Raw genomic sequence first — 12506 nt, 5'->3', positions numbered from 1 at the left:
TGTCTAATTACATCATATGCCATATTAGTTTTCGTTATTAATTTGTTTTATATAGATACTATATTATTACTTTTACTTCTATATTCTAAACCTTTCTTTTAGCATGCCATACTAAACAAGTAAATATTTAAATGTGTAAGGTTAGGTGATCTAAGGAGCCAAGACGACGACTGGTCGCGGTCTACAAATTCAACGTTGGCAATAATGTTCGTTAGATATTATTACATTTTTCATGTTTTATATTTCTGTTATAATTTCTTAATAATGGAATTTTATTATATATGACATTTTAAATTTATTTTTATTTATAAAGCAGATAAAAGTGTGGGTCACTCTGTATAATATACTACATATAGATATTCTATGACAATACTAATAGGATATTTGGAAAATATTGAAATTAAAGTACGCATTTAAAAGATAGAAAAATACTGACAATTTTAGAATTGACATTAATACAAATTATATTTTTTTGATAAAGAAATTTGATTAAGTAATTAGAGATTTCTATACATTAACAGATCAAAAGTTTTTTAATCGTACTACAATGTATCACATACATCCTGTTACGAATTTGTAACGAAATATGATATGTCAGTGATAGATGGAGATAAAATCGGTATAAGAGAGAGAGAGAGTAGAGAAGGCTGCATTCTCAGATTTCAGAAGTAAATCTAGCAACCTCGTTTCAAAATCGTTCAATGCTACATTTAAAATCATAAAATACGTTTTCATAACATTATAGAAGAAATATATTAAGATAAATGGGAAAATTTTTACCTGCATCTCTTTATTGAAAAACCATGATTCCTTCGCGAGACGGGCAGCGATTCGTGGGTTTTTGTAAAAATTATTTCGTAATTCGTTTGGCAAAGTATCTTCGATTGCTGAATTCAATACATTTGCCGGATGTTGATACACGAATTCCGAGGGAATGTAGTATTGTGGAGCGGCCACGCATAATCCTATCACGGCCATAAGCAAGATTATTACGTTCATATTTACCTAAAATTCTGGAAAAGAATAAACTCCAACTAATTTAAGGTAATACGTAACTTATTTGATTCAGAAAATTGGAAAGACTTTCTCATATTTTTTTTTAATTTCATATGTATGAAATATTGTAGCGAAACGAGCTTTTGAAATTCATATTGAGTGGTTGAAGGTATTTATATTGTTCATATTAACTTGTGAAGAATTTGTTAAAAAATACCTTCAAAATTTGAGTGCTTTTTTTAAACTATATTTTTTGACTTGATATTGAGCAGACTTTAAAAATCGATTGCCCGATAAATTTCAAATTTCGGTACATTGTTTCTTATAAAATTATCCTACAATGTAGTCTGTAGTTTTTTTCATATTTTAATTTGTTCAATTTTTTATAAATTTTGAAGTTAGTATTTTTAATAATTTTTTAAATAATTGTTTTAATTATTTTTTTCTTAAAACTATGTTTTTTAACTACAAGCTACATATTGTATAAAATTATCTTTTTATCGAACAAAAAAATTGCACAAAGATTTGTGAGAATAAGAAGTTTGTATCTTTCACAGAGTAATAAAAAGTTTGAACGGAATTCATGTTGGCTGAGACACCATTCTAATTCAAAGCTTATGTATGCATCTATCCTGTATGTACGCTAGTACAATATTCAAAATTTTATTAAAAAGATACATTTTTTCACGTTTGCATACAAGGAATCATATAATAGTTAAATAATCACGAGTCGAGAGATTATCTGACCAACTATCAAGGAAGGTATATTATCTATTAATATTATTATTAATATTATCTTCTCTGTTGAGTGCGAATGAGATACAGATATTTGACACATTTGTTTATTTTACATACAGCAATGAACACATAAGTAAGAGAAAGTTCTTACAATAAAAATTTAGTTTATTTTAGTTTATAATTATTACTTGAAATAAAAATGTGAAAGCCACTCTATATCCAGAATGTTTCAAAATACAAGAAATTTGTTCGTTATGATACACTTAAATCCTACATAATGTAGAATTAATATATAATTTAACTTGGGATTTAAAATGTTGAAAAGATTTTAAAAGTTTTATTTCTATTTTTTTCTATAATGTAGGACATAAACTATGATTTTAGAAAAAAGTAGAAATAACATTTTTCATAATACAATTTATGGTTTTGGCAGTTATCATGTTTCATTTATACACTCGCCATTATACACCAAAAACTCATCATCAGTCCAAGAAACCAATTTCAAAAACTGGCGAAGGTAGTAATAGCCAACTGCTGCGACACTATTATAAATACTAAACACGAAAACTGTAACAGAGTTATTCTCGTAAATTTTGAGCTGTGCACACAATTCTTATTATGGACGAAGGATGTGTCGAACCACTGATTCGCGTGTCAGAAACTACGTTGAATATCTTTATCCTCCATAACGTCTATTTGCATCCTTTATGTATATATTTCAGTCAGATCTCGTGCTCCACGACTTTCTGCGCAAATCCACTCACCTTACGAATACAATACTGAATCCACAAGATCTAGTTATTTCTCTCGCGCGTGTCTAACTGAATACAAGATCCGTTACAGTGTTACTTATATAGTAGCCGCCACTTCAATACAGCTTGCTAAGGTTACCGTGAACGTTTTCTTGGTCATTATCCGTATTCTGGTTCGTTCTGTCGAGCTTATGTCCCCGACGAGGTCATTCGTTTCCTCTTTGAGGCGTTTCAAGGGTGAGGATCCCTTCGAGCTGACTGATCACCACTCGCCGCCGTTTATTCGCGACCTTCCTCATTCTCGTGCGCTTTATTCGCTTTGCTTCGCTCCTCAGTGACGGAGACCACGATATTAGACACTGGATACGCGATAGACTCTATCCGGTAGATTTTTTTCGTTGGCGTGTTTCGGGTCACGCGACATTCGAGAGATCCAATTGCTAGCTAAGTAAGGCGAAGGAAAATATTATCACAGTGGCTACAAAAGGTATTCGTACATTATTGTATTTATTGTAGTTGGACTGCGGATGTTCATCTAAATTTGTATTTTTAAAATATAATCAAAGATACAGAATCTTGGTGGAAAATTGTTTTACCTGTTATATGTTACAGTGAGTACTGCTCCCTGGGGATATTTTGTATATCTCTGTTCATCATGCGATATCTCGTGGTACAAGTAAGTTAAGTAACTTATTTAATCCAGTAGTTCCAAAGTTATTTATTCTTTCATAAAAAAAATTCCGGTTACAGTCGTTGTTGATTAGAAAGTAGTTAAGAATTCATCGACAGCGACTTTGTAATTTGTATTATGGATCGTTACAAACCAGTAAAACACAAAAGTCCGGTGAATTACTTTGGATGGCTATTCCGAAACTGTCCTTTCAGTTTTCACTTTGTTTGGGAGAATAATTCAATAGGCATGACCGATTCATCGATCTACGCACAGTGAATTTGTTAAGCGCCTATTATAAAAACGATCCTCTGGTTCAAATCGATGTGTACCGTGAGATTTGGTGGGTGTAATGCTCCTACGTGCCTAGAAATATCGATTTCACGTTGTGATCGGAATTTCCACGCGTTTTATGATTACTTAACTATGGTCATTATTGCACCATTTAAGGAACCATATTATACTACATTTAACTAGTAGCAGATTATCAAACAATTAAATATGGTATACTCGTATAATCAAAAATAGATATGTAAATACAGAATTCGGAAATTAAATTGAAGCTTTTCATCTTTTTTTACAGAAATTAAAAATATAATTTTAATAAAAATCGAAACTGATTTGGAGAAATCTCAATTAGAAGATCTCAATTAGAATTTCTAAAGAAGTTTATATTGAATATCAAACTGTTCTATATTTGTTAATAGAACGTCTACAATTCAACGAGGGTTCACTAAACTGTTACTGTGCCGGTTTGCTGCAGTTTCAACCGCCCACGTAGGTTCTTATGGATTTTTTCGAGCAGCGCAGTTTTCCGGTTTATGCATTACGCATATATATATAGTCACTGTCTCTGTTCGACGACAGTGGAGTCCGGGTTAAAACTCGTGAGCTACGCTATTACGAGCCTGTGCACCATTCGCAATTCCAAGCTTCTTTGCTTTCCTCCTGCAATGACCATGTAACTACGCTTTCTTTAGTCACGTTCGACTTTCATGCAAATAAGTTCTTTCCGAATCATTTGATTCCTTGGATACTAAATTGTCTTAATTTTTAATATAATAAAATTCATAACATTAATTGGATATATCCCTGCAAATTTTTCAAATATCTATCGGTATATTTTTTAGAATAACTTTATTGAACAGAAACTATAGTATACATTATTTATAACAGGAGCAAAAGAATGGATGCGTGTGTGAGACATTATGATTGCATACAAATATACTAAAATAAATTATGCTTAAAGAAATAATAATGATTCCTATTGAGTGATACTCCGAACAAGTAGCTCTTTAACCAGGTCGAAAATTATAGAAATACCATATGTGTACACGTTCTCGAGGAACAAATATTATGCTTTTATTAATAGTAGCTTTAATTAGAGACATCCTGGTACATCTATCGAATAATGATTTTATCTTTTTATTTAAGATATTTAAAAGAGGCAGGGGAACGGATATATGTATAATGGTATTTAGGTCAATGTTACGTCCTTATAAGCAATAACCAGAGGCAGTGGTTACCCTTGTCGGAACAGACTTGCCTGCTATAGGAAGTCGCCGTTTTTCAGCTTATTCTGAATAATGCATACATGTAAGTCATTGACAGATGAAAGGCGGGAAATAAAAGTTCTACCAGCGAAAGGAAGTTATGTAAGTATACGAGAGACCTTCCTTTTCAGCATATTACAATTAATTACAGAGATATTCTCTTTCACGAGATCACATAAGAAATGCATGAATTGGGTCATAAAAACATTTTATGGCGTTCGATGAAATGCATTGAACGCATGTACATGTAATTCCTTGACCTAGCATCGTGTTTTACTTATACATTTACCATTTACTTAATTAGATAACTTAAATTTTTACATTAATTTTCATAATTAAATCTTTAATTTAATCTTATTGTATAATTAAGTTTATCAAAATTTAAGTTTCTTTAATTTTCTTTGAAGTAATTACTAATTGTATCTTGTGTTGGAACGTGGAATATAATATTCGAAATTTGATTTGATATTTCTTTATTAAAGTAAAACAAAGCTTAATCAATTTTATATTTAAAGTTTCTTTGAGCTTCTAAGTTAGGTGTTAGTTATCTTATGTGAGAATATAAAAAGTTGTCAGTTTCTAAATTTAATTATATCTAATAATTTTTATCTCTTTTAAGTTTTGAAAAAGATCTATAAAATTTCTTCTCTAAATTTATGTAACTAACACATAAGTTTCAGAGATCGTTGTGAAGATTGCTACTAATTAAAAGCTTCATTTGTCAAATTTATTTCTTAAAAAGTAATTCCTATTATTCGAATATCTTTTAACTGAAATTTCAACATATTGATTCTTAAACTCTATATTCACAGACAAACAAAAGAAGTTTTATTCTCGAAACTTTCATGTGCTTTAAATAACAGGTTTCGTGACAAATAAAACAATCGCATGTCACTTCCGTCTTTTATATAAACATCTTTTAAAATACGTACAAAACAGAAATACAAGGTACACAAGTTTCCATCTGTTCACAGGATACAACTTACATAATTTCACAAGCGATACAAAAAATTATTTCATTTTAAAAACCCAATACAATTTCACTTGCAATTACATACATAAGATAAAACACAAGTTTCATTTTGATTTAAAAAATCAATATGATTCTACATACAATTTTAGTTATTACCACCCACATATAATTATTTGATTATATTACAAATAATAGTAATTTAATGTAAATTGATTACCAGTTAAAATCAAGTTCAACTCTTTCAATATAATTACCTAATCATCTGCATGTAAAAATCCAATATATTATGTAGTATTAAAATATTCAATATTACTCGTACACTATTTTTAACATTGAATCCTGTTTTAGAACGTTAGGGAACTAAGATCACAAGTTGTCAAGCGATTCAATGGTAATATTCATAAGCTGGCGAGATGGTTTTCTGATAAACCGGAACAGCAGCATGGGCAATCGTTGGTGCAAAAGCTTTTCCGACCACCGGTACAGAGCTGTGAACCTGAACATGATCGAGGCGCGCTGTTTTTATGTAAGTTGGCTGTTGGACGGACACTCTCTCGATTTTAGTCGCTGGTTCCACGACATTCACTTCTTGGAGAGTTTCAATCGGTCTGCTGACAACAACACGTCGCGTAGAGACGCGTTCGTCAGCTGGTTCTGCGTATTCCGGAGCTGGAGTAGCAGAGATTACACGTCCCCGAACCTGGCCAGCGTCACCGGCTGCGGATTGGGAGAGGGAGGAATAGCGGCCAAAGCCAACCTATAAAAATATAATGCTTATCTAGAAATAGAAATATAGAAATCTAAAAAGCAAATATATTAGTTGATTCATCGCATATATTAGATGATTCATCTTTCAATCGTCAGTAATTATAGTATTAATAGTTCTTATGAAATTACCTCAGCAACGTTACCACGGGCAGTGAGCAAGTCAATCAGTCTATTCTGGTTCTCCTTGTCCTCTTCAGGGGAAGATTTGGGGCTAACCACAACGCTTGGTGAAGGATCATGTGCAACGAATGGTTCGTTCGATTGTGCACCACCGTTCAAGTTAGTTCTTGTTTGAGCTGTAGGTGCACCAGCCTAGAATAAAAGCAATCGTTAATTCTTAAAGTATAAGGAAATAATAGTAATTGCAAGGTTTGCGAAAATAAGGAGGAAGCTTCGGTTTCATATTCAAAACTGCAAAAATTGATTACTACGAATATTAGTTGATTATGAATTTGTAGCACATTCCAAAAAGTGATTTGATCTCAAGTCGGCTTTCGTTGGTTTACTCGAATTACTGAAAATTAGAGCTTCTAGTTCAATTTCTAATCATACCTGGCTTTGAGGACCGAGTCTGCGGAAGTCAGGATTTTCAACCACAACAGTTTCGTCATCGCCGGAGGAGGATGGAGTAGAAGATTCTACAGGAGATGACAAAGATGGTAGAGATGGCAGAGATGGCAGAGATGGCAGCGATGGCAGAGATGGCAGAGATGGAAGAGATGGAAGAGAAGGAAGAGATGGAGATGCTTGGAGACCTGAGAAGTGTTGGAACAGAGGTTGAATCACAGCTGGTCCTTTCTGAGTCTTGGAGGTCGGTTGATCAAGCTCGACTACTGCTGAACCAGCTGGACGAACGACTACGCGTTCTTCAATGTCGAAGAATTGCTTCTGGATTGCTGGGCGGCGTACCTAATTCATAAACATTATTTAACGTTTAAAATGAAATTTTACTCTTTTATTGGCTTCTTTCCTTTTGAAAAATTGTAAAAGGAAATATAGAAATGGGTACCCACAAAAGAGTTAATATAGAATATAAAATTTATAAATAATATATTATAATTTATAACGATAATTTCATTACTTTTAAAATGAAAAGAAAAATGAAGGATCTAAAGATAATTCTTACAAGTAAAACAAAGTATTAAAAAGTCTGAATTTAAATATGAAGTGAGAAGAAAAAATAGAAAACAACGAACAGGTAGAGCGTTTAACAGGAAAGGAGGCAATTTGTCAAATTAACAATCACTTACTTCGAATTTTCGAGTAGAAACAGCCGGTTTAACGACGTCTAATTGTTTTTCCAGGAGAGCAGGTTGTGCCTCAATTTTCGTGACTGGCACATGAGAGACAGTTGGCACGTGTTTGACGTATGGTACAGCAGCCACTGCTGGCACTTGGGCAGCGGCATATCCAATGTGTTCGGCTTCAACTTTAGCGGGAACACTATATGCAAGCTGTGCCTCTTGTCCGATATTATTTATGTAAGTTACCCCTGCTGGATTCAAGTAAGGCATCCTAATGGATACAAAACTACTATAGCTACCCTGCAACAGGGCGGCTGCCACTGTGAAGAGAACTCCAAACTTCATCCTGGAATGACGTAGTAAATTAACTATGAAATACTAATTATGAAATTTCCTAATATTTTTTATTAGTGGACAGTTGCTAGAAAATTCACAATTGTATAGAGTGTATTAAACGTTTTTCTATAACTAGTTATCTTAAAAAGATTGAAAAGTGAAGATGACAATTTTTAAAGAAAATTCCAAGCTTCATTCTGGATTGATATGATAAGTAGTTTGAACATTTTTTAACATTCTATTTTTTAGCATTTTTTATTATTAAAAAGTTGGGCAGTTTAGTAATCGCCAATAAGAAATATTGGAATATTAAAAAATTTCAAATCTGAACCATAGATATATTCGAAATAATGTTTTGAATTCTCTCCAAAAATTTTCAAAGTTTTTAAAATAGGAATATAATTATTTAAGATATTTATAAGAAAATTAATTATAGAAAAGGGAATATGGTGATGAAGGTAGTAGTATCGATTAGTAATTGAAATAATCGTCTAAAAGCACTAGAAGTGTGAAATTAAGAAGTGTTCAGACCAACTCAGAAAGACAAAGTTACCTTGATCGCCCAAAAATGAAACGGCGTGCGAATAAGCGAAGGGGTGTAAGGTGCAAGACTGTCCCATCTGTGGCAGCAGACGTTGCTTATATGGACGTGGTCGTAAAGGGGACCCCTTCTCACAAAACCATCATTGCCTTACCCCTCCCATACGAACAAAGGCTCAAAGTTGACCAAAACTGGGTCGATCTACTTTACTCCTCCACGTGTTCAATCTTCGAGAAACCTGCTCCCTCATAGGAACTGACAGTTATGCATCACCCTGTCCCTATGACACGATCGTTAATTTCACCATTTCGCAATATCATATTGGTCATTAAGAGCACTTAATTATTCTGAAAATTCGTTGCTCTTGATTGACTTCATGTAGTTAATTGTTGAGAAAGATTACTTCTTGGCTAAGGATTTGTAAAAATAGTTTAATGTATACAACGTGGTAATTTTCTAGATGATAGAAGTATGTAGCATAAATCAATCTGGTAAGTTTGTAACTATACAAAATTTGGTTTTGTCATAATTTGAGTTTTTTATAATTAATGAAGAATATTAAGATACTCATTTAAATAATAATTTATCTGAATATTTGTATAGTATGAATTGAATAATATCTATGAACGTGAAAATTTCTTTTTCTTTAATTACTTTTATTTATATATTTCTTTTTTCTATAGGGATATTAGCCACTTTGATCACAAGAATTTTTATTTGTACGTTTGAGAAATGAATTTATCGTATAAAATATAATTGAAAAAAAAAATTTGTCATCAACGTACTCGTTTAAAAGCAGTGATCGAAGATTAATGAATAAAGTGGAGCAATTTTGAATGCCAAAGGATTATAGGTATTCGAAAGTGAAAACAGAGAATTCAACTAGGTCGATGCGCCTTTACAATTCGATTGTTATTCGTCCCATGTGCGTGTGGGCCCGTGTAAAATTCATCACTCACGAAATGTTGACGCTAACTTACGCGAGCTTCTTCTAAAAAAAGTGAAAAGAACGTTTCCTGAACTGATCACACGAAATTTTATTATTCCACGTACACTTAACAAGACGATAAATATTGAATAGTTACTATTTCCAATAATAGAATATTTTGAAGATTAAGACACAAATCTAAGATTGTAATTTACTGAGGTTTGTTAGCTTAGGATTAATTTAGATTGAAATTAAAATCATTATAATCAAGGTTATTGCATGGAAAATAAAAAATTCATATTGTTTTTGTAAATTATTTTATTTCATTCAAAAGATTTTTGAAAAAATTGATGTGTAAGCAATATGCGTACAGATATAGATTCTATCAAAATATGGTCTTAATCTTAATCCTAAATTAATTCTACATTAACAAACCATAGTAAGCTATAATCTTAGACAAAAGTTATAAAGATGTTACAAAAAAAAATGTTTTGCGTTGAAAATTAAAGCAATTTTAAATGCCAAAAGAACGCGTAAAAAGTGCGTAAAGGCTTCTATTATGACTTTACCATAATCATTTTTTTCTGTAAAGGTATCAAGGTAATCTTCTCTTATTTTGTTTTCTCAACAACATGCTTATTTTTTATTGACAATTTTAGAGCAACTTACGTCATGCTTATATATATTTACTTTCCTATAGGACTGCTCTGGAAATGAAAGACAAAACGATTCAAAACCAGATTGGAATCTAGAAAGGTCGTGGACATGTTAATTCATTCTTCATTCTCGCTGGATTTTATCTTTAATTTCGCTTCCTATATTATTACTGTAACCTTAAATCTCTTGTTCCGTTTCATACTACTACAAGCATTCTTTTTGCAGTACCAAGATTGGTAAAATGTCATGAACAAAATTGCACGAATACAAATTCAGTTATTTATTAATAACATCTTGCAATGCTAATTCGAATGATGCAACAATATTGAAAATTATAATCAAATCGGCAATCATCGTTTAATAAATAACGTAGTTCGATTTCGAATTACCAAACTCATTGCAAGCTCAATGATTGCTCAAAAAAAATCACGTTGCTGTTGCGAATTGATCACATGACGACTGATTAATTATTGTTCTGTAATCATATGGTAAATCATGTTAACTTCGTTTCAGACTTTACGTGGATAGAAGTTGTGAGGGATAATTGTACATCATAAATATTGATTGCGACTCATTTAACTCGTGATTTTCGATTTCAAAATTTAAATATTTACACAATCGTTAAATTGTGCTATTATCTTCCCTTAACAGAAGAGATCCTGGTCCTTAAGTCCGGTCGTCAAGTGATCATTTCAGCCTTGCTCAATATCTATGTATGTATGTGTACCAAGGTCGGGCGTTGATCAAAGGAATAACGATCGATATTTTCATGCTCTCGATCCAGATGAAAATGTTGCGCAACTTTATGTATACCCTAAACCGGTAATTCGTTCGTACCCTATCTCGCTTTTATTCGTTTATTACATATACCTTAATATGCGCGATAAATCTCTTTATACCCAGTAATTACCTAAAAAAATACTCTTCTTACAGATAGAGATGATGTTTTCAGCGAAAGAAGTACTGTGTGACCCCTTATGTACGATATGCATCGGAAGATGAAGAAATAATACAAATTGCTCGAGTCAGGTTACTGATACATATTCGTGCTTAAGAAAAAAGTCTATAAAACCTGATACTTCTCACAATTAGCTCAAGAAAATTTAATCGTATGCAAATCTGATTCTAACTTTGATCTAATTGTAATTTAATGTGGATTTATTTTTCATTTAATTCTAATTCTAATTCATTCATTTACGTTATTTTGTAACAACTCAATTGTAGTTCTAACCTCTAATTTTAGTTTTAATATGGAATTATTATGATCTTTATAATTGTTCTGATTGCAACTTAAAGAACTATGATAAATTTAAAATTACCTACGTAATTTATTTATAAAAATTGACGACAGGCATAAATTTGGTTTTAAGGTGACAGAAAAAATGAAGACCGAAGCAATAATAATAAATCATTTGTACTTGTAAACAAATTGCTGTTGCTTTAGATGAAGTAGTTGACACGATAAATACTTAAAAGGAAACAGAAAGAAGTAATTATGGAGATACGAAGTTAAAACGGAACCGAATCCATTTATCTCACGTCATTTATGACGTTTTACAAGAGAGCAACTGCAAGTCAATGTCAACATCCCATTACATTACTTGAGCATATTTCTTTAGTCAGTTATTCTTTAAAAAATGTGTACATAAAATGGGTCATGAAAAATATATTATATTTTATCTTATATTAAGGTTAAGTCTACAGAGCATACTATTTTTCATTGCACTATCATATGGCATACATATATGTATATTTGCGGTGAAATTACTATTTATTCACTAATTAGATCTTTTAATGGTACTATGGATGAATTTGCACCAACATTATAATTACAATTATTTTTTAAGTTATAATATCCTTGCGAGTGAATTTTTTTCACGGTAATACTAAATTAACAAAGAAATTTTTACATTAAATGTTTGATATCACTGTAGGATTAATGAAATATGTATCTAGAGAAAAATACCAATCTGGTAAGTATGCAATAAATCAAAGGTTCTGCGAACCACTTAAACATCGCTTCAAATGTTATGACTATGTTGAAACAAAAATCTTCTGTCATACTGGAAACTGGACACTCAGTTATCGTTTCTTCTATACGGATCTCCTCCCTCTTCCTCGCTCTTTGTCTCTTTCTTTCTGCCCCACTAAACCTTTTCTCATCAGTGAAACTGAAACCGAAAGTAAAATGCATACCGGGCATCGCGTACCGAAAACTGGTTGTCCTTCTTTCGCAATGTCGGTGTGGCTTATAATCCTCAAAAACGTAAAAACAGAAAATCTTTTCTTTATCTTATTGCAAATGATTCGGACCTTTTTCACCAATCATTCTTACAACCTATTTATGTAT

General features: G+C 31.9%; 1 protein-coding gene and 1 long non-coding RNA gene across 5 annotated transcripts; one reads left to right on the top strand and one right to left on the bottom strand.

Annotated features, from left to right (window-relative positions):
- Positions 1 to 3101: 3101 nt before the first annotated feature.
- On the top strand, positions 3102 to 11816 carry LOC132914088 (uncharacterized). Of its 4 annotated transcripts, none has more exons than XR_009659513.1 (5): positions 3218 to 3499; positions 3740 to 6208; positions 7755 to 7931; positions 10808 to 10978; positions 11090 to 11816. It is a non-coding gene; the product is annotated as an uncharacterized LOC132914088 (long non-coding RNA). The 4 variants fall into 4 exon arrangements; XR_009659511.1 differs by having other exon boundaries at positions 3222 to 3499; positions 3740 to 4752; positions 6031 to 6208; positions 10808 to 11816; XR_009659514.1 differs by lacking the exon at positions 3218 to 3499 and adding an exon at positions 3102 to 3162 and having other exon boundaries at positions 10808 to 11816.
- On the bottom strand, positions 5933 to 9535 carry LOC132914084 (uncharacterized). Its single transcript, XM_060972904.1, has 5 exons — positions 8584 to 9535; positions 7701 to 8040; positions 7003 to 7359; positions 6580 to 6762; positions 5933 to 6439 (listed from the first exon to the last, which is right to left on the bottom strand). The coding sequence occupies exons 2-5, from the start codon at positions 8037 to 8039 to the stop codon at positions 6068 to 6070; spliced, it is 1251 nt and encodes a 416-aa protein (XP_060828887.1). The 5' UTR covers position 8040; positions 8584 to 9535; the 3' UTR covers positions 5933 to 6067.
- Positions 11817 to 12506: the final 690 nt, after the last annotated feature.

Source organism: Bombus pascuorum, chromosome 14 (assembly GCF_905332965.1).
Source record: "Bombus pascuorum chromosome 14, iyBomPasc1.1, whole genome shotgun sequence".
In the NCBI taxonomy this organism is placed as follows: domain Eukaryota; kingdom Metazoa; phylum Arthropoda; class Insecta; order Hymenoptera; family Apidae; genus Bombus; species Bombus pascuorum.
Note: the sequence above shows the minus strand (reverse complement) of the source record. Positions and strands in the feature narration are given on the sequence as shown.

Coding starts and splice junctions, on each gene's coding strand:
- LOC132914084 (XM_060972904.1), bottom strand. CDS start 8,039: ATGAAGTTTGGAGTTCTCTTCACAGTGGCAGCCGCCCTGTTGCAGGGT. Junction 7,360..7,700: donor TTTCTACTCGAAAATTCGAA/GTAAGTGATTGT, acceptor TTTATGAATTAG/GTACGCCGCCCAGCAATCCA. Junction 6,763..7,002: donor GACTCGGTCCTCAAAGCCAG/GTATGATTAGAA, acceptor CTTTTATTCTAG/GCTGGTGCACCTACAGCTCA.